The sequence below is a fragment of the Betta splendens genome, chromosome 17 (genome assembly GCF_900634795.4).
Source record: "Betta splendens chromosome 17, fBetSpl5.4, whole genome shotgun sequence".
NCBI classification, from domain to species: domain Eukaryota; kingdom Metazoa; phylum Chordata; class Actinopteri; order Anabantiformes; family Osphronemidae; genus Betta; species Betta splendens.
The window spans coordinates 8,781,564-8,807,944 of record NC_040897.2 but is presented as its reverse complement, the minus strand read 5'-3'; the positions used below and the strand labels follow the sequence as shown (position 1 = coordinate 8,807,944).

Below are 26,381 nucleotides of genomic sequence, written 5' to 3'. Positions count from 1 at the left end.
CGTGCTCATATTGTCAATAGCCCTCCTCCTAAAGATGGATGAAGCTAAAGCCCAGCCTAATAACCGGCCTATCCCCCTCAGGGGGGTGCGGCGCCACACCGCGCTCTGCTGTCACCTGGGTCCCTGCACCGTCTCCACATTCGCTTAGACATTTCATTTTTATGCATTCATATTCATCGCCAGACAAACCTTCCCAGCTTCCACCTTCTCTGGGAACCATCTCTCCTCCTCGTCATCCTCATTGTGCGTCATTATAATCAGCCCGTGTACCTGTTGCTCTGCTTGTCACCATCCATACATCTCTCCTACACTCCTGTAATATGGATATGAATAATGAGTAAATGTCTCAGTAAACACTACGTTTGCGTTGTGGTCTGTGTTCTGCAGGTCCTCTCTGCCGTCAGTGTACTGTACAGCGAGCTACACACCCTTCAACTGCTGTGATTCCTTTCCAATAGTCAAAAGCGCGATGAGCAAAATACATTTATTCCGCTTTAGATTCAAAATCGTAGAATTAGAGGAATGTAGAAGAGATCAGACAGGATGCCGCACTTGCAGGAGGAAGAGTCAGGCCGCGGCGCGAATAAGAGGCTCTCTGCAATGTGTTTGGGCTCACTGTTGGTATTGGGCTGAGGCTCTTGAGCTGAAGTAGACGAGTGTTTGTCAGGCTTTGTGTGGATCATTATCGGAGCGCTGTGCGCGCACACGCGTGCCATTGTATGCGTGCGTTGTGTCGCTCCGTGCATTGTGCGGGGAGGATGTGCAGTAAGCCGCTCGGGCCATTGTTCCTGCCTCCCCTCGTCTTCCTTCCTTCCTCGCCCCCCCCCCCCCCCCCCCCCCCCCCCCCCCCCCCCCCCCCCCCCCCCCCCACCCCGCCCACCACCCCCCCCCCCCCCCCCACCCCGGCGGCGGCTCCGCTCTCTCTCTCCTGTGTTTGTGGAGTCATAGGTGACAGCGACCGCAGCGACTGGACCGGCGAAAAACAAGGCGAGGCTGCGGCGACGGGCCCCACAGAATGGGCGGGCGTCGGGGGGCGGGCGTCGTGGGGGGGGGGGGGCACGCTCCTTTACCACCCCCATTAAAAGTGACTGATGCCCTCATCAGCTCCGGTCCCCAGTTAGCGGCCGCTGCCCCACTTCATCTGCCGTCGGCCGCTGCCGGAGCGACAGCGCTCTCCGTTCGCGGCGCGTTTGGTTTTCGCTACTGCAAAGGTTAGAGGTCGAGTCTCACAGGGGAACAAGGGGTTGATGCAGCGAGAACGGCTGGACAGCTGTTTTCTTCAGCGTTCCTCACAGACACGCCCAGTAAACTACAGTCTTTAATTTGATAATATTTGAAGACTCCACCGTTCAACCAATTCATCAAGTCCACAAAAAGTGGGCCAGTGGGCCATGAAGAGACACCACTGAAGTATTAGGCCATTTACTGGCCTGGGGTAAAACTGAGCCTACTCAAGCTGTAGATTAACAGCTCCATCCCACCTGGAGCTCCAGGGACTTGAGAGACAGCGCTAGACCAAGACAGGTGTATGGTTCTGGGCTACAGGGCAGCAAATGCCCCTTTTCTGTGTGGAAGCAAACCCCGCTCCTGGATGTCCCTGCAGAAAACAGCCCATTGTGTGCACCATCTGTTGCAGCACACGCTCGCACAAAAGGGGGGCGGCAGGGGCCACGGGAAGCGCCGGCGCTGATGTGCAACGCCTGTTTAATGTCGCTGGGAGGTGCGGCCGGATCTGCAGACGCTATTGAAGAACACGGCTGTGGCATATTCGGTTTGTACCGGTGCCAGCACAGCGTGGAGGTGGACGAGTCGGACCTTGGATGAGGCCAATCAAGCCCGTGGGGCCTTCGAGGTTTACGGTCGATTTGGAAAACAATGGTCTTTTTACTGTGGCAATAAATAAATAAATAAATAAATAAATAAATAAATAAATAAATAAATAAATAGTAAAAAAAGTAAAAAAATAAGTAAGTTGTGATTGTGCAGAACATTCACAGTTACACACACACACTCTGGGGAAAGGAGCAGGTCAGTAATGAGCTTGATAAATAGCTCAATGGCAGCATTATCTTAAACCATAAGCTGGCAGACCGCAGAACAAGCACACGGCCATTTAGACCATCTCCCATGAGGGCAAACTTGGCACAGGGTTCACCGAGCGTGCAATAGCACGACGGAGCCGAGTGGGGGCGCCAATCCCCCACCGTGCGGCGGACTCATGTAGGTCAAGGAAAAGTTTAGTGTTTTGACAATGCGCGGTGGGCGGAGCGGCGGAGCGGCGCGTCGGCGATTGGCCCGCGAGTTCCAGCTCCCGGTCGCTGATTGGCCCGGCGCTCCGACGGGGCTGCGAGCGGGCGACGTCGGGTCTCCCCCCCGCCGACACCCACCCGCCCCACCCCCCCCCCCAGCGCCTCGCACCCCTCAGCCCCAACACTCTGTTTCCCCTCCGCTGATTGTCACACATTGTTTACTACGGCTTGAAATGTGAGTCACAACACGTTCTATCTGCTGGAGGAGCACTCTTGACAACTGAGGGATTCTTTTGACGCGCACCGTGCGTCCTGGTTAGCCTATTTGGGGGACAGGCTGTGGACACTACCCTTCTGCCATGACAGTGGATTTGTTTGCGCTTTTATGCGTGCTGGTCGTCACATCCTCCGCGATGGAAGGTAAATAAGCCGCTCGGACACTTGTGCCGTGGTTGCGGAGAGGCTCGTCCCCGGGACGCGGGACGCGCCTCCGTCGCGCGGCGCTGCGCTGCGCTGCGCCTCTGGCTCCGCGATACGTCGGCTGTGGCGCACGTGGATCGCAGCCCTTCGCCGTGGAAATCCTCTTTTTAATTCCGAGCGACGGTTGCACGCGCCTCGCCGGCTCTCCGTCGCGAAGAGCGATACTTTGTCTGATCTAAATGTGTTGTTTTTTTCCCCCCGCACAGAACGTGGTGCGCAAAAATCAGTTTGTCCCACTCCCCGGCTTTTCCGGCTCCACGCAGCGCCTCCTCAGTAAAGTGTGTTATTTCAGATTCTCATTATCCCACGAGAAATTAGTTTTTCTCAGTGGGGAATAAAGGCCACGTCGCGGGTGCCTGTCAAACCTCCCAGTCCTCCTGTCATCTCCTCTCATATAAAATGCTATTAACCGCAAGCCCCTGAGCGCGATTCTGTGACATTTTAAATTGCCGGGACAAAGTCTCTGTGCGCTGGATTATATGTTGAGGTTAAAATATGTTTAGTATCAGGATTCAGGCACTTTCGAACGACTCGGCTGCCTTTCCCCTGTCTCTGACAGCGCTTCTGTTCATTTTGTTCTATTTCTGCATCTTCCCCGTCCGGTCGAGCAGCGGTGCCACTAGTGGCTAATATCTCCTCAGTTAAACATGTTTTTCATTTCCGCTGCGTGACCCTGGGGAGCCGCGCGCTGGCTGCAGCATCAGCCGCCGGCTGCTGGATGAAAATCCCTGCAGCGTCGCTGATATAAGTGTCTTCTCTAATTTTATTGCGCTGTAGCTCACGCTTTCCAATAAACCATGCACAGGACCACCACGGGGGCCCCGGCGGCTGTCTGCATTCGCTTCCAAACGCATAAATAAGTAAATTATAAACACAAATAAAAATGAGCTTTCTCACATGCAGCTTTTCTCTTTAATCATTTACAACCGTGCTCCTGGACCGCTCCCAGGCCCAGCTGTGCTCTGTAATTCGGCAGCGGCTTCCTTGTTTGTGCTCATCAAATTTCAACACAGTTATGGATACCGAAAAGCCGGGCCCAAATTGCTACCTCTGCATGGACGGATATTTTGAGGTTCGGATGTTTACGCAATGCAAAAGCGACAGCAGAAAAGTGGATTCAGCGAGAGGAGGGGAGGAGGCAGATCGTCCCTCGTCTGAGAAGACTGTGGGATTTGTACTTTAAAAGACGGGATGAGAGAGAAACAGATGGGGAGGGAGTTGGCCCATGCGTTACCGCGGTAACGAGGATGAAAGCGATTTCCTTGTTTGGGTCGCTAATTGAAAGGTGGTTGTCTCATGGGGAGAGTCAAATCTTCACTGATCTGACTTGCAATCTGTTGCACTTTCATGTTTTTGTTGTTGTGTGTGTGCGTGTGTGCGTGTGTGCGTGTGTGTGTGTGTGTGTGTGTGTGTGTGTGTGTGTGTGTGTGTGTGTGTGTGTGTGTGTGTGTGTGTGCAGCCATTGACCACATTATCCTTGCCTCCTCGGTCACTCCTAATCTGACACCGGGTCCAAATCAGCCGGTAATCACCGAGTGTCATAGATCAGTCTGGGTGTGTGGTTGTAACTTTAGAGTTAGGAGCAGCCCCGGGCATATGGACACATTGATTTAATGAAGTGAGTGATCCATTTGATCCCCCAACGCAGGCGAACGCCCACAGTAAACAGCCAGCGACGACCTGCTCAACCATGAGATGGAAATCATGGAGAGCAAACACAAGTGTGTGTGTGTGTGTGTGTGTGTGTGTGTGTGTGTGTGTGTGTGTGTGTGTGTGTGTGTGTGTGTGTGTGTGTGTGTGTGTGTGTGTGGCCTCACCGAGGAGCCAAAACGATCTAGTTCCTTAAAGTTGATTAAAGACATTAGGAACTGATGCGTTTCGAATGTTATGCGTGGCCATCCAGCACACACAGGGAGAGATGATGGAACGGGCCTGACGGCGAGGGGCGGCCGGGCTACAGGCTAGCACCGAGGAGAGGGAGGACGGGGGATTTGCATGCCATTAGAAAAAGAAGCATGTGCCGCGCTCTGTTTCACCCTAATTTACCTCCTCTCTCCATTTCTCCCTCTCATCTTCACCTTTTTCCTTTCTGCCTACTTCCCTCCTCCCTTTTTTTTTGCCGCTTTCATATTTCCGGCCCATTCGGCCATAATTCTCCTCTCTAATCTCCCCGTTCCCCCTCTTGTCTTCCTCCCCAGTTCTTCTGCTCGCTCGCTCGCCCGCTCGCTCTCCGTGGCGTGCAGATGGTTCCTGCCAGCAGCTGCAGTAATTCTCCCCTACTTACAGAGCCATTGCTTATTTCTGTTTGCCCTTAAACCAATTAGGCTCAGATAAGCCCGCTCATTTAACGGCCTGGAACCGGGCGGCGGCGGAACTAGGAACGGGTAGAACGATGAAACGCCGGTTCTGGAGGAGGAGGAGGAGGAGGAGGAGAGAGAGATGGGGGTCAGCGGATTTCAGAAAACATGCATGCGTGTTTTACAAATGAGCGGTGGAAGGAACATAAAGTGGGCTGGCTCCGTTACTTGACAGACAGTAGACGTCTGAGCAGCAGCAGTGTTCTATTACTAATATTACTAATGCGCTGTAACCAGTCCCTGAGGATGTTGTGTTTAAATACCTTTATTAAGTGGAGGAAATTGTAGCTTCCTGAATAAACAATAATAAGTTACAGATAATAGATTCTGAGGTCAGAACAGCTCTGTGTTGTCGCCCAGACCCTCTCTTAGTTCTCCACTGCTCTGCTGAAGTGTCCTTGTGCAACGCACTGACTCAGCTCTAGAGGGGGTTTGTCCAGCAGCTCACCCCCCCCCCCCCCCCCCCCCCAACCCCCCGCCTCCTGGGACACACTGCTGACCCAGCATCTGCCTTGTGGGATCCATAAAGCATTATTTTATTTTAAATTTCCTATTGAATTCCTTTCTAATCAATGAGGAACAGCCTTGCGCGTAACAAGCAGCTACTCAACGCGGGAAATGCTGCTTTAATTTGCCCGTTTGGGCTCCGGCGACTCGCACTTGCTTCCCGAATGAGAGACCCGGTTCTGGCTTCGCGTGGCGCTGCTACCGTGCGCGTGAGCTCCCCGGCTCCAGAGGAGGAAGTCTAAAAGTCCCGGCGAGTGCGCGGGTGCTGGTTTCCTCTGCTCTTTACATGAGCGTACGAGTGTATTTTGGCCTCGGGCGTTATCGCTGACCTGGGACCACCTGAAGTAGAATCAATTTTCCGCGCTCTCCCTGCCTCGGTGTGTGTGTGTGTGTGTGTGTGTGTATTGTGCGTTTGGGTCTTTTCTCGAGTGCTAAAGCCGTAATGGCTGGCCGGGGCAGCAGATACGGCCTCCTCCCCAAATGGAGGCTTTTTGTCGTCTACAGTGAAAGGACCAGAGTGGGTCGAGGCGCTTTCGGGCCCAGTCGGCCACGATGACCCCCGGTCTTGGTTCTCCTCTCCGGCGTCTGACGTATTGCAGTACACAATATCTCCCTCTGATAACACAATCGGCCGCCTCTCGCCCGCGCCCGCAGAGAAACACACACGTATGCGCTTCCCTCGCGGCTCACCTTACCCCTGAGACATCTGAGCCTGGGGGAGGCCAGATGGTGGACGCGGGTTGGGGACCGGCTCTGCATGCGAATATGTGTGTGTGTGAGAATGAGCAGTAAAAAAAACAAACAAAAAAAAAAAGGAGAATGGTGACAAAGAGGCTGTAGGTGTGTTTATTTGTGCGCATACTGTATGTTTTTCGGGGATGTTGCTGTCCGTGCAGGTGGCTGGAAGGCCCCGCGTTCCCTAAAGGCGCCCCCTAGTGGACAAGGCCGATGCCAGTGATGGATCGGGCGCAGCGACCCAGGTTCCCGAGCACTGGAGCGCGGCGGCGCGAGAAGAGGTTCCCTTTGCTCATTCGTTTTCCGTCTCTCCGGCCTTCTTCCCTCCATTATCACCTGTCCCACAGATTGGGAACAGTTGTTCAGTCAGCAGGAAAGAGGAGCCCCTTCGATATTCGTCGAGTCGAGGGGAGAAAGCATTGATCAGCGAGTCTTATTTCCCAGCGTTCACGCAGCCTGACCCCTGGGGCCTCTATGCTTACGGTCCCCTACGCACCCTGGCCCTTTGAGCCACGTCAGCTCTGACCCGTCCACACCCACAAAGACCTGTTGTTGAAGCCGCTTCCAACTCGTGTCCCTGCTCTTTTTGTTGTTTTCTTTATTTAAAGAATTCTAATTAAAGGTACTTTCAAGCGCTAGAAGCGTCTCCCTCAGACACGTCCGTCTGGGAATAATTGGTCCATTCACACTCACACACACGCAGTCTAGTCAAAAACAGATGCATTTTTAAAGCATTTTAGGGTTTAAAGTGTAATTTGACCCTGTTCGTCTGAAGATGTAGTAGATGTGGTGCCGACAGGAACAGGAAGAGGGTGAAGAGACTGTCGGATGCAGGCCTGTAGGAACAAAGAGCCTCATTTATGATTGTTCGTCATCAGTCGGCTCCTGCATGATTTAATTTGACTCTGGGCTCAAGGTTCGGGGCGCAGCGCGGCAAGTGGCGGAACAGAGGCTGATTAAGGAGTAGGAGGCAGCGTTCTGTGTGGGGAACTTTTTGAAGTCCACAATCGGGCTGATAAGAATATCAATTTAGCCACTTTGCTCGGCGCAACGTCTGCTGTGTTTATTTAGCAGAGCCTCACAAGTGTAAATGCACAATGTATGAGGTCGATATTGCAGAAGGAGGGGGGAGGAAAAAAAAACTTTTCTTTACTTTGTTGCATTTTAAGTGAATCAGCAGCCGCGAGGAAGCTGTTTTTTCCCGTGCTCAGAGGAATTAAAGGCAGCACGTTAATAGGCCTGAAATTACCAGCGCCGGTGGAAGCTGCTCCGCTTCGATTAAATGAAAGCCGACTCCGCGGCCTGGTTCCTCGCAGGGACTGGGAAGCGCGCAGCCAGGAATGTGAACGACACACACACACACACACACACACACACACACACACACACACACACGCACACACACACACACACACACACACGCACACACACGTTTGATGTGTGGAACGGAAATGAGTGGAGACAGAGAGCTGAGGGCTTGGGCCCGGGGCCTGTCCCATTATTAATGAGTAAGTGCCGGGGTCTCTTCCAGGTTCAGGACATCCCCTGCTCCTCTCCGCACCATAAACGCAATATTTTATTCAACATTAGCTTCTTGGCCGGCGCCGCGGTGGGACGGACGGGGCATCTGCGCCTGCGCAGCAGGACGGAAGGCCGGCGTCTGAGGGGCCAGTAAGTAGCAGTGGTGGGAGGACGGTCCTCACCCTCTGCCAGGCCAGTTCCTGCCCGCCGCGCGCTGCCCACTTCGCTAGCTGGATGAGAAGGGAGCGTTTTGGAGGTAATTAACTATTGATTCGGAGCACGGAGGGGAATGGGAAATGAGAGGACAGCATCTCGATCCACCAGCAGTTTCCTGGCTGGATGGAGTGCAGTTAGGAAACTGATGGGGTGAAAGAGGCACTTCCTCCAAAGAGCCAAGGTCGCTGCGCTGGCTTTGGATCTGGTCTCTTTCCTGTATTGAGGGAATATTTTCTATGTATTTATGTGTTGAAAATATAAATTACGCCCCTATGGGCGACATGATGAACCGATTCCAGCTCGTGTTGATCCGCTGACCTGCTTTTCCTCAACAGTTTTGCCAATATAGCAAATCATTTCAGCGCAATCTGTCCTTCACAACCAAACGTCCTCCATAAAAACACCGAAAGCATACGTTTATCAGATTCATAAATAAGTCAAGAAGGCATTTTTTTTCTTTAACCTGGAAATCCTACAGAGTTTCTGCGCTGTTCTTCCTTTCAGAGGAAAGTTGGAGGACGGGGATTAGGACTCATTTGTGGAGGAGAACAGAGGCGAAGGGGGACAAAGGGAAGGAGAGGCCCGTATCTTATTTGCGCTAATGAGGAGGCTGGAGTTTCTGGCTGCTAACCCTTGAGCACACGCAGCCCTTCGGAGTGTGTGCTCCTGTGTGCGTGTGTGCGGATGTCTGCGAGCCTCCTCTCCGTGAAAAGTTTAGCTGTAATAAATGAGCAGTGTGTGCGTGTGTGTGTGTGAGAGAGAGAGAGAGCGAGAGAGAGAGAGAGAGAGAGAGAGAGAGAGAAAGAGAATCAAGACGTGCTCCTAGATTTATTTAACAGCTACCAGCTCTCACACACACACACACACACACACACACACACACACACACACACACACACACACACACACACACACACACACACACACACACACACACACACACACACAGGCTTAATCCTGTTTTGTAATGGAGCTTAGTGAAGAGTATAAAATTCATGCCCGTCTCCAGTTGTTTCCTCTCTCCTCATCCCTTCGCTCTTATAATAACCCCCCCCCCCCCACACACACACACACTCCGACCCACGGCTGGGCATCCGAAGCGGCGCCTGTTGCCTTTGATGTGAGCATCAGGTTGGGCAGTGATGTCAGGGTGGAGTCGTCCTGTTGGCGGGAGCTGCAGGAAACGTGGCGTTTAAAATAAAGCGAGGTGCGACGCGGACGCAGCTTTTTTCCCCACGCCGTCGCCGCATTTAGCTGATGATGTGTCAAGATGACAAACGTTCCCACTGAGCCAAGGTGAATGTAATTGTACAGTCGCACCGCCGCCTGTGTCGCACAACCGTGTCACATCAGTCGGAAGGGAAGTCAATGGAGAAAGATACCGCGCGTTTGACGCGTGGGCGATGCGAGATTATTGATGTGTAACGCTGACCTTTTTTATTATAATATTCCTATCATGGAGCCTTGGATTGTGCGTTTGAATAATGGTTTGTAAAGGCTTAACCTGACACAACGTGTGCGATGTGTGCGTATAAGTCAGCACTTTGAGTCAATTCTGTGTCAGTGTCTGTTTCAGTTCTTTTATGACTGTAATGATAATATCATCGTTACTATGGCAGGTACAGTAGCTGCTGTTTGAAACATGCAAATATGGGCAGACACCTGCTTCCATAATTAATAAACATAACTATTTAAACCTGTGCGTTGGAGACGGTATGTTGCGGCTGATGACAGTAAACCCATCAGTGGTTTATTGTGGAATTTGATCGCCTTTTATTGAAAGTGAGCATTGTCTCTACTGTTTATAGTAGGAACTATCAGTTTATGGAAAGTGTCTGTCGCTGTGTGATGTCAGTCGATGGTAAACAGGGCCGCTCTGTTGGACACCTCTCTGTTTGATCGCTTGTATGCCAGAGAGTATTTCAGCATCGCTTCCAGTTTGAACAAAGCGGTTGCCTTCTCGCGACCATTTCAGGCCAGTGTTTTACATTCTAACCAGTGTAAAAGTGACAAAATGGCCATCCTGAGCGAAGCGAGCCGCCGCGCAGAGTCATGCAGGGATCACTTGTAGCGTGACAGTCTGCTGTGTGTTTGCTCCTCATGCCAGGGACTGCGTGTGTGTGTGTGTGTGTGTGTGTGTGTGTGTGTGTGTGTGTGTGTGTGTGTGTGTTGACTGATGCTCTTTGTAACTGAATAAAGAGGCTGCATTCAGTCCCTATATTAGCTCACATATTGCTCAGTTTACACTGGCTTTAAGGTTCAATAATAAAGCAGCTACTTGTTGATGTATAATGCTGTCATCACGTGACGCTCATAAATCTTAAACGGCTTTCACTCTCCCTGTCAGCGGCTGTCTGAAGGAGGACGCCTTCTTTCTAAAAATTTAAGCGACTTGCATTTCTGCACGTGTTCTCAATCAATTCGAGGCTCAGGTGACGCTCGGAAAATGGACTTCCCTTTTGATGAACGTCAGGCAGCATCGCGGGAAAATAAAAGGCATGATGGATGGTCGTAATGTTAGGAAGAACGACCAGAAAAGACGAAAAGCAAACGAGGAGCCGCTCACATTCTCGCTCTCTGACTCTCCGTCTGCCTGTTGCCTCGGCTTCGAAGATTGATTGTGAATCGTCCTGGACATATGAGCGTTGCGATCATATCATGGATCACAGCATAGGGAGGGAATGACAGATGTCGCCAGCGTCCTCTGTTTGTTTGAGCGGCGAGCGCGCGTCTGATGGATTAGCTGCGTTCGGTGGATGCGACGACGATCTGTCATCGCTCCTGCGGTGAACAAAGGGTTTGTCCACGTAGAACAATAACTGACGGTAACGTAGCGGCAAAACGCTTCACCTTTCGTGGTTTAAATACAACAAAAGTACAAGTCGGTGGCGCAACTTGATCAAATTTGGGCTGAGAGCCAGAAGAAAATGTTGAATGAACGCTGCTGTATCGTATAACACGAACATTCCTCGGAGATTTAATATAATTCTAAGAAATGGGGCGACGGGAGGTTCGGGGGCCGGCGGAGAACGGGTCAAGCGTTTTCCAGTCAAGGTTGTTCCAAACAGCACATGTATCCTATTTTGGAGGCTCCAAACCCTCAGAGAGGCGTGGATGTGGAGCGGTGTTGACAGGCCCGCTCCGCTGTTGTTCTACGCTCACACAGGAGAATAGTTATCAGCGCAAACACCCGCCAATGGGCAGCGTCTTCTGCCGTGGGCCGGACGGTGGAGGGGGGGGGGTCATTAGCATGGACAACCTTTCTCAGCGCTAACGGGCCCCTGATTGCTTTGCCTTTCACATCACGGTGACATCAGCACGTTGCTAATTGACGGATAATTGGCAATAATCACGGGATGAAGCAATGAGGGTGCAATTAAAGGCGCCGGCAGCAGCCCGTCGGCGCCTTTAAGGAACCTGAGCTGATCAGCGTGCCCTCGTTTAGAGGAGAAGGTTAATCAGATATGTTTTTGCAAGAACAATTTAAAAAACAGCTGCTGGTATCAGTGAGGGAACTTTAATATAATTTGGGATAAAATTCTCTTGGAAACATTTTTTCTGGGATTGCGGATGTTTTATTTAATTTTTTTTAATGACATTCCCCTTATGATGCACATTACAGTGTTTACTGCTAGCTCAGTCTGAGATAATAGATAATAGCAGGCGATGGTAATGGGATCTTGTCTTTAGGGAGAAGGTGGAGGAAATCACCTGCAGGAGGAATCCACTTGACTGGCTCCTTTGGGTCAGCAGAGGAAGTGCTGCTGTGTGTGTGTGTGTGTGTGTGTGTTTGTGTGTGTGTGTGTGTGTGTGTGTGTGTGTGTGTGTGTGTGTGTGTGTGTGTGTGTGTGTGTGTGTGTGTGTGTGTGTGTGTGTGTCTGTGTTTGCTCAGAAATAGAAATCCTGAAATGTGATATGAATACCCTCTCTATTCTTCCATGAAAGTACCTGAAAATGCCCTTGAAAGGCCCCCATTTAGGCCCACTCCCAGACAATGCAGCACAATGCCCCTGATGACAGGCTAACTGGGAGAGGAAATGGCTCTGCTGGGGCCAGCATAATGGTGGAATATTCTGGAAGTCACAGGACGGATTCATGAAAGCAAATCCTACCTCCCTCCAACACAGCAGTGTGTGTGTGTGTGTGTGTGTGTGTGTGTGTGTGTGTGTGTGTGTGTGTGTGTGTGTGTGTGTGTGTGTGAGGGTGTGTGTGTGGTGTGAGGGTGTGTGTGTGGTGTGTTTGCAAGTCTGACCCTCTGTGCTGTATACACCCCACATTCAGCGATGTGTGAATTGGAGCCTTGCCTGTCCCGTCAATCAGATGAAGAGATCATTAGCGGTGTGACACTCCCGTCTCCCATCCCTCTAATCAGCTGTCATGATAACGCACCAGCCTCTACATGTACCTGCTCACAACTTAGATGTTCTCCCTTTTTGTTCTGATTGTCTAGTGGGTAAAGATGACTCCATCTTGGGGGCCATATGGATCCCATGTTGGGACCTTGCTGCCGTGTAACAGTAGGGAAAAGGCAATTAGCGCTACATTTGTCGGAGATGGCACGAAACCAGAGACCTGTCACCTCTGCTTCACTGCTCTGTCTTTGAAGACATGCATGGGTGTGTGTGTGCATGCACAGAGGGTAGGGGAGTCTGATATGGCACCTGCTTCACGCCGGGGGACTGGGACAAGGTGTGTGTGTGTGTGTGTGTGTGTGTGTGGGAGGGAGGGAGAGTCTGGAAATGCAATATTGTGTGTGATCAGAGGCAGAGCAGTAAATGCATGCAGTTCTTTGTAATCAATGTTACTGCGGTTCCCTCTGGGTATGTTAATATATTCTAAAATGCAAAAATTCTAATTAGTTTCAGTGCCAAACTCCTAAGTTGTACCCTGTGAGCAAATAAGCAACCATGCACACCGTGACAGCGGAATGGAAATCTGCTTGGAGAATGTCATATAGTATCTTGGGGGAATCAATTCCTGCGCCCTGTTTACCTGCGAGGCAGATTGCGTCACCGCGGGCCTATGAATTCCTCAGGTGGCAGCCGCGGCCTTTTGATGTCGTCGCCGAGGCACAAAATGGTCGGCGGCCCATTGAGGTGAACTGGGAGCGGATTCACGTCCGGGCTTTCAAAGCCTCCCTTGATCGCACAACGGCAGCGTGTGATCGCTGGAGGACCAGAACAGCAAAGAAGAACACACCTAGTCTGCACGTGTCCCTAGAGCTTAGTGGAGTATTTGTGTGTTTCATCGATTTTGTCTTGTGGGTTTTTATCTGTATGTCCCTCTCCGTGCTAGGAGTAGACCCGTTTACACAATGGGCTTGTAGGATTCCAGCTTCTTTAAACACACTTATGTGTTTAGAGAACACGTTCACGTGGCCGTGAAGGTCACGTCGAATCCGTTTCCCCCGCCACCTGGATTGAGAGGGTCGATGCAAAGTCGACGCTTGCAATTTATTTCCTGTTTTCCTGCATTGTGTTGTTAGTCAGCCTTGATCAATAATCCTGCCTCTCTCTGTCTATCTCTGTCGCTGCCTCTCCCACCAGGTTGTGTAACAAGTTGGCTGGCTTTGTGCTCGCCGATGATGACTTCTGACAGTTGCCCACATTTCTGGAATTAGCTTTGTGTAGCGGGCGCGCGTGCGGGATACGCGTGTTTTCGGATAAGCGCGTTTGTATGCGTTTTTTGGCGTGCGTGTGGGCGCGCTAATGACAGCTGACAGGGCCCACGCTTCTTAAATTAGCCTTTCTGTCTGGCCCCCGAGGAAGGCGTGGAGGTTCTGGTATAGGAGACGCTTTTATGCTCCCGTCCCCGCTTTCCCTCCCTTGAAGCATCCAGACATGCTAGTCCCACTCTGACTCTTGAAGTCTGATTGAACTCCTTCCTGAACCAATAACAGTGAAAAGGAATCAATGGCAGCTGCAGCGTTGATCATAGAAATGTTTGCCAATACAACAGCGCAGAAAGCCTTGATATTAGCAGACTTCTTTTTGCGGCGTTACTTTAGGATATTGATTTTTCGTCAGGGTGTCGAGTTGTGTTGAGACTACAGAATATTCACATTCGCCGTCTCCGCTATCAGCGCTCCAGCTTTTCATTCACAGAACAGAGGAGGAGACGAGGTTATTGGCTGCTCTATGATTTGCAGAAACTGTACCGCTATTGTGAGCTAATCTGGGGTGATCAGTTTGGAAGTAGAATGTATTTTATGCATTTGTGCGTGACTGGATAGATGAGGAATTAAAGGGTCCCCATGTGACCCGGGCTTTATTAAAGAGAAGTTAATGAGTTTTCCTTTTACCTCTTTTTTTCCCTCACCTCCCCATTTATTCATCTCTTTTCCGTCCTATCTCACTAATAGGCCTCTTTGCTCGTGCGGTTTCTCGAACCGTTCTTGATCTCCGGCATGCTGCCTCGCCCTCGTAAGGAAATCACAAACCTGAGCCAGCGCAGCTTTGGGATTGAAACTATCATACTCTTTGGTTACAGCCCAATCTCTGTGGCCCCCGTTCTCGCACGCTGTTTCTTCCCTCGTCTCCCTGTGCGTCTGGAGAAGCTCGCCTCCGTTGCTGGATTTTCATGCTAATTCAAGCAGATCCATCTGACTAATGCTGATCACAGATGTTCTGCGCTGTCTCCTCTACTGGATGTATGTGTGTGTGTGTGTATGTGTGGGTGTGTGCGCCTGTTCGTTCATTTGTGTTTCTCATATCACAGCATTTGATTCTGTTGATGTTCAAAGCTCCCTCTAACAACAAAGTACAGATTCTTTCACGCCAGTGATGCTAATCATTTCCCGATGTGACTTCTCCAGTCTTTATCTTGCGGTTACACACAACTACAGCACGGTGACCTACAGTACGTTGCGTTGTGCAAAGTTTGATGCTGCAGGAAGCCGGATGTGTTTGAAGATGACAGGTGGCTCTTTGTAAAGCCGGAAAGACGAAGGAAAAGACATCGACTTTGGCTGGATGCAAAAGGGAGATGGTCGGTGAAGTTTTCTGTGTTCTCCGGAGGCTCAGAGTGCAGGTAGTGACCCGAAGTGCTGGTGGAAAAGCTCTCCTCCACTGCAGCATCAATCCGATGCAGGTAGAGAACAGCAGCTAGAACACGCGCTGCATTGTCATAGCACAGTTTGTACATTTGCTCCTCTGTCATGGTCACTGGAGAAACTACTCACAGAAAGCAGTCACGGCAGCGAGCACGAGCGCAGAAATGGCAGCAGAGAGCTCCTTCCTTCTCTAACATGGGAGCAGCAGGTAAGGCTTGAGGGGGGAAACGGGATTCTCTCAGGGATCCTCTCGGTTTCTCGTATTCTCCCTCCTCATCTCCTATCATATTTACTGGCGCCACACACGAATGAACGCAAATCTGGGCCTTTGTTCCCGCAGCACAATGAGATTTTTGAACCCGCTAGGTTCCGTGCCAACTGATTCTATTCTCGTCTTTGTACTTTAGGCTTTCCCACTGACTGGAGCCATCTGGGCTCTTGATCCAGTCGGAACACTCTGACAGGCCTATTTGAGCGGCCAGACGAGACAAAATGACATTACAGCAAATCCATAGGAAGAATGTACGGGGGTCCTACTCAAAGTCCGGAAGAGCCCGCCCTAAAAGGGCAGGAAGATACCGGAGCCGTCGGGAAGATCTATGGGGTGCGATGTGACGGACATGGAATGCTATTTGTTGGGCCCTCATTGGGCAGGACAAGCTGACACCTCTGTGGCAGGAAGCCAGACCACGTCTGATTTACACCAGCCCAGCATCAAGCAGTGGGCTGGCCAGTCACCCAGCCATTACACGAGATGTACTGCGAGGGTTAGCACAGTATCAAAAGACAATCATTCACAGACACATGCATACCCTCCTGAGCACATAATAAAATATCCATGATGAGCAGGTTAAAGTGTGTCTAGTCGTAAGTTACGGCAGCTCATGCTTGACGTATCAGACACCACTATTCGTAACGCCGGAGCCGTCACGGCAAATAAAACCATCTCGTTGGCCTGTCGCCATCTGGATCTGACTGAATGTTAGACATGTAGTAAACCCTCCGCTTCTTCTGCTGTTGCTGAGCGCATTCATGCGCTGTAGGGGTGTGGCAGACGAACCGGGAGGCATGGTGTGATGGGTGTAAAAAGGCATTAAAGATTCATGGCTTTAATAGCTACAACACGCCTACTGTATGTCACATTACTGTAATTGGTGGGTTTTTGGGGAAAGGCTGCAGCACCGCAGCATCATCTGGCACCTCACTAACGGCTGAACTCATTTCGGAAGCTCTCAAACTCGCACGCAGACACACGCGGCCCAATGTAAACATTCTAATTAGCGGCGAGGAGGACAAGGAGGAGGGCTGTCGGGCCGGGGCCATCTGGCCGGGCCCGGCTGCCTGATCTATAGGTCTCCGCTTTGCCAAGCCCACATGTTTTGCATTGTCTCACACTGGAGGGAGTGCAATCAGGGTGAAACCTGCTGCTTTCCCTGAAGCAAATCTCAATACCAGATCATTTGAATGCACGCAGGATTTCGGTTGACTTCTAAATTTTATTTTCTCATTCTCTTTCACTGCTGCGTTCGTTTTTTTTCTTATTCTGTCCCTCTCGCTGAGGAATATTAATTAGCTTTGGCACAGCGGCAGTCTCCTTCTAATAAATCAATCTTAGCTAAAGTGATTGGTGGACGCACAGGATTATTTCCTGCCTCAGAGTTAAGACCTTTTTTTGTTCCCTTGTTTTAAATGTAGTGTTTGAAGTCATCACAACTGAGTCAATTCCATAATAATCACTCGTCATCTGTCAGCGTTGTACTGCCAGGATGCGCTAGGTGTTTTCATGCAGCAGCCCCCGCTCGGACCCCACCCGCTGGCCTGCATTGTGCTGTCAATGGGCTGTTGTGAAACAGGCATGACGTGCATTGGTGACCCAGAATTCTGCCGAACCAGACTTTGGAGTCCTAACAATGTTCTGACCGAGATTAAACAGAGCGAATCTATTTCCTTTTTACCGATCCATTCGTGGTGACATCACAGATGTCTGGGGAACCAATGGAGCACCTGTGTCCCATCACCATGACAACTTGGGCTCGGGGTCTTCGGGTTATAAAACGCATACGTACACGAGGCAGGCTTGCACAACCTGGCTTATGCTTGTGCACAGTCGATTTAAAAAAAAATGAGGCTGACTTAAGGCCAAATAAATCACCCAACATGGAGTCGGGGGTGAGGGCCCCTCATGAGCTATAGCGCCTTCAGAAATAGGACATCATAGCCCCCGTTCCTTCTGCAGCACCGGTTTTAATGAATTTCAGATCTCCAGGTTTCTTCCTGCCTCCTACTGTGTTAGCAGGGTCAACTTTCTTATCTCATGGCTGTTGCTTCTGCCAGTTCCCACTTCTCCGCTGGGTGACCACTGTAAACAACTGCTTTGCAAACTGTCCAGATAAATGCCCTGCACCGTTTATCACCTCTTATGTTGTACGCCATGTTTCTTCAACAATTACAGTGGGGGTTTTTTTTCTTCATGGGAAAAAGGATGTTTCAAGGACGGGGGCAGCGGAAAGCAATGAGCAGGTGACTTTTGCAGTTGTGCTGGCAGAGAGTAAAGTGAGCTCAGTGATGCGGAATGACACGGCCTTGTGTATGTGTGTGTGTGTGTGTGTGTGTGTGTGTGTGTGTGTGTGTGTGTGTGTGTGTGTGTGTGTTTGCTTTTGATTAGCACACAAGCAATTATTCTGCCTGAATTCTGTCCAAATAAGCAGTTTAACAACTCTGTGTCAGTTTTTACTGAACACACAGAGCAGCGAACTGGGATATAAAACTGGGACATGCGGCAGGAGATCAGACAAAGGGGTTAGCTCATATTTTTGAGAATTACAATATATATCATCGTACAGTATATTTCATATCTTTAACAAAAATATTTCACATTAAATAGACATGCTTTATTGATCCCTAAGGGAAATTGAGCTGCTTAAGTCAAGCAGAGACTCAGCAAAGGCTTTTGTTGAGGTCATAGACTGTTCAAAGGTTGCATTGTAAATTTATACACACTTGTACCAGAGTCCTGTTGATTTACATCTGAATATAGGGTTGCCAGGGGCAACGCAGACCCTACAGCATCCTGACGCTCGCTGTTTGCCAGGCAGCCAAATACCCAGCACCATTAACCTCATCACTGCGACTTAATTGCGCGCGAACGAAGCCGCCGCAAACGCGAGGCAGCCTTCGAGGCACAATTAGAAACGTTAATTGAATGTTGCTCTGTCGTGCATTGGCCTGACACATAATGCAAACCCGTCATTTGAGCTCCCTCGTCGCGGCATGCTAGCACGCGTCCCACAGATCACAGGGAGGCGGCCGTCTAAGACCGCGGCACATGACTGTGCTCGGCTGTGTAATTAGCAGGAGCAGCCACGCATTGTCTTTGATTGGAGCATCGTCTCGAGCTCCACTCAGCCCGGTCGTCTTCCCGTGGAGCTGCCGCCGCCTTTGTTGACGGTGACCGTGCCGCTCCTAAAACCGAACTGTCCCGCCTCGTCTTACTTTGTATTTTCACCCGGGGTGTTTTCTGAGCGCCCGAGCCTCGCTCATCGTTTTTTATTGCTCTGCCCCTGACACTCTGAGGGTTGAGTCACCTGTGGGCGCTTGTTTCTGTGTCTGCATCTTTAGATTTAAGTGCCTGTACAGCACGCATCACTCACTGGCCCACTAAAAGCGCACGGATCTCCAAATGTTAGGCTGCTATTCTGGAGTGTTAATACAAGTGCTAATGGCTGGTGGAAATAGCAGCCACTCTAACCCCGGAATAAACGTACATTTGTGTACATCCACGGTCGGGTTGGTCCTGCACAGTGCAGTAACCTCAGAGAGTGGGTCGCCCTCCTCTTGTCTGTCTGAAGCCATTTGCAGGGGGGAGGCATGCACAGGCATCAGGACTAAATGGATTGGCCAGATTGCAGCATCTAATACCATTTTATTAGACGCTGCCATTCTTTGTCCATCACTTGTGGACGACTGCTTGCGTTGCTGTTTTAGTCCCATGGAAGCTTAGTAACAGTAAAGCCACAGCTTGAATGTAAGCGTGTGTGTGTGTGTGTGTGTGTGTGTGTGTGTGTGTGTGTGTGTGTGTGTGTGTGTGTGTGTGTGTGTGTGTGTGAGTTGGTGGTTGGTCTGGTTTAGCTGTGTCCACAGACGAAGGAAGGCATTAAAGGCTAACTCCGCTTAGACTATGCCTAAGACACACAGCTCTGCTCTAAACAGGTGTGTTTATCCCTCTACAAAGCTGAGAAAGAAGTGGTGGAGCACGTGTACGGGAGAGATAGGGCAGAGGAGAAAGGCAAAAGACAAAAGATATGTCTGGGTTTGCGTCGCTGGTGTGTGGGTCCACACGACTGGCTAATTTAAACAGGATTAGAGTATGTAGTGATGGAGTGTTCACAGTAAATTATACTGTACCACCCACACGCATGCTGCATAGATGGAAGTCCCACAGCGGCCACCATACATACATACTGTACATATCACACACACACACACACACACACACACACACACACACACACACACACACACACACACACACACACACACACACTGTACAGTAGGAGTGTGGGCTGGAGTGGAGACTATATAGCGATAGGTTCATCTTCTGTCTCAATGCATTCCTGTTTTAATCCGCTCGTTCCTGTCAGCATGAAAGACGGAGCTTAGTAGACTAAAGGTGAACACGGAGAAAAGAGGAACCGGGGACGGAGAGTATTCCAGCACCTCTGCAGGATTCCCGCCCGGCTGCGGTGGTGAATGCAGATCAGCGGCCTTTTGTGTGAAGTTAGCTCCTGTTCCTGATCAACAGATCATATGCATTTTCTCACCTTCATTCGTCAATAGCGTCTAGACTGTCGTTACGACTAAAGTGAGCGTCGGAGCTACAGTAACGAGGGCTGTGCTGCATAAATGAATGAAACAAGGCAGAATGTGAGGTTTGTGGTAACGTGTTATAGTGGCATCGAGGCAGTGAAGGCGACGACTGGTGTCTGTAGCCTTAAATTAGTTTTTCCTGTGCTGAACAAGCTTCAGTTACTTCCTGCTCTTGATTTTCTCTCATTAGGCTCATTTTCCATCCAAAAAAAAACAAAACAAGGTTGAGCGTTAAATAAACATGATGAGACTCACACTGTAAGTGAATTTGCTCTAGATGCTCACATCTTGGGAAACTGTTTTGCAATAAGAATTACGCCCACAGTAAAGGATCTCCCTCACTGAGTGATAAAACCTGATTCCTCATCATTAAATAAAGATAAGATCAAGGCAATTATACTGTGCAATCAGAGGGTTTATTAGCTTGTAGGTGTTTTGTGCTGCTGTACTATCTTGGTTTATCATCATCTTTTACCTCTGTTCACGATGTTTGAAGGAACATTATAAGTAAAACCTTGCATCTCATCCCGGCTTTGTAACAACAGATGCTTAAATTAGCTCCAGTACACCATAATACCAGCATCGTTTGTAGTGTATCATACATTGCCTTTATTCTTAAGACACCGTTCTGTTGAGAAGACATAAAAGCAGCAGCGTAAGATGGCGCTGTCACTGGCGGCTATTTTTGGAAATGGAGCTACTCCTCCATGACAAATATATGCATAACTTAGGTCTTTGGCAGAGCTACTTTTCTCAGGTTGGCTTCAGAATGATTCAAATTGTTTGCCGTGCCGTTTATTTATTTCTTTTTTTTTTTGATAAAAGGCCTCCCTGTCTCTGCAGGTGCGCTGCACGCCGGGCCGGCCGCGGATTTGCATCGCCACATAAAAGACTTTGCGAGCTAGTTGTCTAAGCAGCCGTTGTGGAGAATTGAGGGGCGGATGCTTTTAGCGCGCTTTGTGTCCGAGACCTCGTCTGTCTGCGTGTCGGGCTGAGGTGCGGAAGACGCAGCAACGACACAAAGGAGAGATGTGTTAACAAAAGGAGCGCCAGGACCACCGTCTGCTGCACGGCGCCTTTTAGAGCTAAATATTAATCACAATGACTGACTTTGCTTTTCGGGGGCTGGTGATTGTAGCCCGGCATCGCAGCGGCCGTGCTTTTTGTGCTTTTTGACGCCGCGGGCTGTGATTGCTCCCCCCCCCCCTCGACGAGGCCGTGTTTGTGTTTGCGTCTGCGAGAAGGATTGCGTACACGACTTCGTGTTGTGTCTGCTGCCGTTTTTTGGTGCGTGCGCCATTAACGTCTTAACCGGTTCCCTTTCAGCGACAAAACAAAGTTAATTGCTTCAATTACTAATATTAATTGCTAATTACCCACCGTTGGTTGTGTGTGACTCTGTCTGGATTCGTATCAGTTCGTTCCTCAGCCCTGCATTCTGTTCTAATAGAGTTTAGATCTCACGCACACACACACACACACACACACACACACACACACACACACACACACACACACACACACACACACACACACACACACACAGCTCTGGCTTAACAGATACTGATTTGTCTCCTCTTGTCAACACTTTGTCCCGAATGTATTTCCTTTTACCTAATTTGACATTTGAATGGTGTGATATTTGCCACAGTCCCTTTGTCTTTCTCTTCGCTGTCACTTAACCAAACACTGGCGAAGATGGATGCTCCGCTGGTTTGTGGCGCCTCTGCATACACAAAATAACCGGAAGCCCCTTAAGCGTTTAACACATGACTGTCATGCTGAGCGTTAAAGACCTAGCGCTCTGCGACTTTGCTGCTGGAGCTCGGAGCCGGGTTCCGGGTTGGTACAGTATGTGGGCTGATTATTGAGTCAGCCTTGTGTGTGTTTGTTTGCCTGTTGGGTCATCCTTGCTGTAATGTAGGTGTTATGTCTGACAGGTTATTTTTAAGCCCACCCAGGAGGTGGGATGCCAAGGCCAGGAATAAAGAAGCAAGGCGAGGAAGGAATGTTAGATTTTTTATATTGTTCCAAAGCTACATTGCAGGTGGGAAACGCAGCTTGTGCACTTTAAAACCTGCCTTGTTTCTAAATGGTACGTTTTAGTTAAGTGTTGTTTATGACGCGGAGACACGGCAGGTATTTTTACTGCAGGGTAGCATTTAGACGGTGGAGAACACACCATATCATCTTGCTAATCACCTGTAATGAGCAGATGCAAGGCAGATGTGCATCGCTGCCGGCACAGGTGCTGCGGAGAGACAAGGTGTCCGAGGTTTTGCCTTAGAATACGTGACAGTCTGAGTCTGTCGTGCCGCTCTCCACCAGTCGGCTCTGTCCTTTGGGAAGAGGAAGGTACACTGTGTTTCTGCAGGAAAATAAAAACAGGAGCTGTACGAGAGCACAGTGCAGATGGAGGACTTTAATTACTAAGGCATAAGTATTCATGAGCCTGTCCTCAGCGTTTCTTTTCCCACCAGCTTTGTTCTGAACCGAGCGTGACCCCTCAGCTCTGGCTTCAGGCCACCGTGAAACCGAGCGGCGGGCCGTTTTTCGGACTTGCGCCGCTGGATTGGATTCCTCCCTCTCGGGGAGTCCACCTGGAAACCGGCAGCGAGGTCGCGTGGGTCCGTCCACCGAGGGGACGTATGGCACCTTGTGATTAGAAATGGGAGGTCTGGTGCTGGCGTCTGAGTGCCAGTGTGTGCTCATGCATATGGACTAATGGATGCATTAGTTGGGCTGTTGCATAACAAATACACCGCAGAGAGGCCAAACACTCCAATATACGTTTCACGTGTTTTCATCATCCTTCTAGATACGTTTTAGAGCCCAGGCCTGTGAAGCTTTTGTGAAATCTCTTAATAATTCAGCCAACTTGCTTCCTTGCTAGAAGCCTTCGCTGGCTTAACTGACATGTTCCAACACTCCCTAACCTTTACTTTGCTCTTTTGCTTCCTAATTCCTCTTAAACAGGCAGACATGAAAGCTTTGGCCCTTCTCGGCGCCGCGAGTTCTCCGTGCCGCAGTGCGCTGAGGTTTCTGGGCCAGTCGCTGTTGAGATCAATTTGTGCCACTTCCATATTGTGCCACCGAACCCCATTGGGTCATCGACATGAGCCAGAGTTGATACCAAGGGGGCAGTGAGGCAGATGAGCGTAATTACGCCTTTTAAGCGGCAATGCTACAGTATGATGGTAGACAGTGAAGTGGTTTTGGCAAACCAATGGGCGACGATCAGAGGCGTTTGTTTGGCCGCGCAGTTACTCTAAAACCAGAACAACCCACTCAGGCTGAATTGCAATCACAGGGAGAGATGCAGGGTTTCTATTTTGTCTTCCGTTTCAATTTCGTCGCCGTCGCCTAATCAGCTGATGTGTAAAGAGTTTTTATGCGACGCACTTGACAAGGCCACCACCCAGCGATTCATTTAATCTCATTATCCATATCTCAGGATCTCCCACGGTTTCGCACGTCGCCACGTTGAATATGCAAAAGCGAAATGCGAAATCATTGTTGGAATCACGGGAGCGGCGTGCGGCTCACGGTTAGCGCCTTCGCGGTCGGCGCAGCTGCTCGTAGCAACAATGGAAAATACATCGTCTGTTTGTTTAAGACTAAGAGCAACATTGTGACATTTTTGTTGGAACAGCCTTGAAAGATGTTGTAACTCAAGAAGTGCAATAAACATAATGGGCTTTGATTTCCTTTATTCCCTGTAATGTGGACCAGACATGGGGAGTCGCTTAGCCGTGGTCCAGGTTTTTATACGTCCACTGGGTTTAACATATAAATATGAACCTTCAGTGTGTTTTTTTGGCTCACACACACACACACACACGCACACACACACACACACACACACACACACACACACACACACACACACACACACACACACACACACACACACACACAACCCAGCTACTTGGAAGGCCGTGTGTGTACATCTGCTTATGCTCATAAAGTCTAAAAATGAATCACATATTGAAGCAAAAGGAACCTTTCTCTCTGCGCCAAAAGGCAGATTTAAACAATATATTCCACGTCCGCCTCCCTCGTCCGGCTCAGAGTTGAGAGGGTGCCGAGGCACCGCCGTGAGACAGCAGCATGCAGCTCTTAGCGCTGCCAGGCTTGTATCTCCGCACGGGCTCTGATTTATTACTGCCGTGGTCTCAGACGCGTTCATCAGAGGTTCATTAGAACCCAAATCGCTCTCTCACTCTAAGCCTTTTTCTCTGCCAGCCCCACCGAAAGTCCCACATCGCGCCCGCTCAATTTTAGGGACGGGGGCTGTTGTTGAGGGCCGTTAAATTCCACGACTGCGCGGCTGCTCTTTGTGGCAAATGAGGTGCTCTAAAAAGTACATTACTCACTCGGGAGCGTCGCCGGCAGAAATGGCTTTTTCACTCGGTTAGCGGCAGAGCAAGGAAGACTCACCTGGGTGACACGGGGGTGAGGTGGGGGGGGGGGCAAAGGCTCGCCAAAGGAACTCTCCAATGGCCTTTTCCTGTTCCGCCTTTGTCTGGCGCTATCTCGGCCGTTCCGTGTTATTCGAGCCACACAATGAGGTACAAAGCGGCCGTGGCTGCTCCCGCTCCATCCCTCCACCTCCTCGTCCGCCTCCTCCTTCCGCCGCATTATAAGCCATTTAAACCGGGTTTTTGGCAGCGAGGAGCCGAGGCAGGTGGAACTGAAATATTCACAGGCCCCCGACTATTCTTCCCTCGCAGGAAATTAGCTGTCCATTGTGCCTTGTCTGCAGCGGCTTAGTTAAACCCAGTGCCGTGTAGGGCCCAGAATCTTATCAGAACCGCGGCAAAGCAGTTCAGGCGCTCTGTCATGTTGTCTTTTCAGAGCGTGCCTCCCGCTCCCTCGTGCCACTGTGTGAAGTCTTGGAGTCTGTTAAGTTAAACAGCGTTTGAAAGTCTAAGCCATTTATTTCTCCATTACTGCAACACAACAGGTAATCATCTTGACTTAAGTGAGTGCTGTAAGTGAGAATGCAGACCGGTCCGTGAGTGTTGTAATTGTATTCCACTGATAATGCTGAAAAGCATTTAGTATCGATTTTTACAGCAAAACAAATACTTCACAGCCAATTGATTCTGTATAGTTTTACCGAATACATGGTTCTCTGGCTCGGTGTGTGGATTATAAGGCATCGGCTGAGTCAACTGGCGCGGACTCCAGCCTGCGTGCATCCACTAGCATGTACAAATTACACATGCGTATTTATTCGAGGGCTGTTGCACAGGCATTTTCTTGTGTTTTAATGGCACCGCCCGACGGCTGGTGGCTATATTTCTCCAGAACATGCTCATTACATTTACTCCGACATGTGACCTTTTCCTCCTGGAAAATGTAACACAGACCACAGGGGGGAATAGGGAAAACAACATCGCACATTATACGCCGGTGAGAAGCTTTGCGAAACGAGGCCCGGCGTTGTTTTCCTTCCTCCAGCTTTGGGATTTATCGTTGGCCAAAATACACACTTGATCGAGCGCAGAGAAAACACGCCGACTGCACACGCTTCTGCCGGGAAGCCCGAGCGCACACTTATGCGCGGCGACGGGGCTCGCTGACATTCCTCCACCCTCACCCCCGCGTCCTGAGGGAGAGGTCAGGTTTAATTCTGCGGGGTCTGCTTTTGCTCTGGGCCGGCACCCTCCACCCGTCAGCAGCGCCGACAGCGCTCTGGCAACGAGCTCCCGTCTGCCGGACGCGGCCCCCGGTCCGACTGCCGGTCTCGGTGAAAAAGGGATCTGTGGCGAGGGCAAAGGTTAATCTAGCGGGGAGGCCCCACTGGTGACTGCCTCCACGGCCATGTTTGACTGAGAGTAGGCTGGGAGGAATTAACACTGCTGCCTCGGGGAGTGTTGACAGAGGTGTGTTTGTGTTGATGATGGGAATTGAGGAAGGGACAGATGATGAGGTCTGAGGAGGTTTTGTATTCACATTATCCATGATCCATTATCTTTAGGGAGGAACACGCTGGATAAAGGTTGCTTCTTGCCATTTCAAAGATGTAAGACAAATATCAGCCGACTGTGTAAACACGGCAGTGAGAGGACGCCTCCTCTCCTCTATCAGCCGGTGTCACACTATTGTTTTTTTTTAAACTACCTGTATCATATCTACAACAGAGAAAAAAGGCGATGCTCGTGTAGCCCGTTAGCATGTCGCTTTCTATATGTTAACGCTGGAGAGCGAGTCTAAGCGGGTCTGCCCAGCACTGTGCCAGCGGTCTGTTTCCAGTCCAAACAGCTCTGTTGGCTAAGCCCCTGTTGCCGCATCATGGCCCCCCCGCTTTTTGGCAGCATGCTAACCGTTCAAAGCGCAGCGCTGCTAGCGTGTACGAACAACCACGTCTCCCCTGAAGAGCCTTAGAAGTGC

The 26,381-nt window shown here is 50.2% G+C and overlaps 1 protein-coding gene across 2 annotated transcripts in view; it reads left to right on the top strand.

Annotated features, from left to right (window-relative positions):
* The first annotated feature begins 2,408 nt into the window (after nucleotides 1-2,408).
* LOC114844001 (ephrin type-B receptor 1-B) overlaps nucleotides 2,409-26,381 on the top strand; it is a 111,578-nt gene continuing 87,605 nt past the window's right edge. For both annotated transcript variants that reach the window (XM_029130991.3, XM_029130989.3), the window contains exon 1: nucleotides 2,409-2,669. In XM_029130991.3, coding sequence (XP_028986824.1) covers nucleotides 2,609-2,669 — 61 coding nt within the window. In that variant the 5' untranslated portion in view covers nucleotides 2,409-2,608. The remainder of the gene's footprint in view (nucleotides 2,670-26,381) is intronic.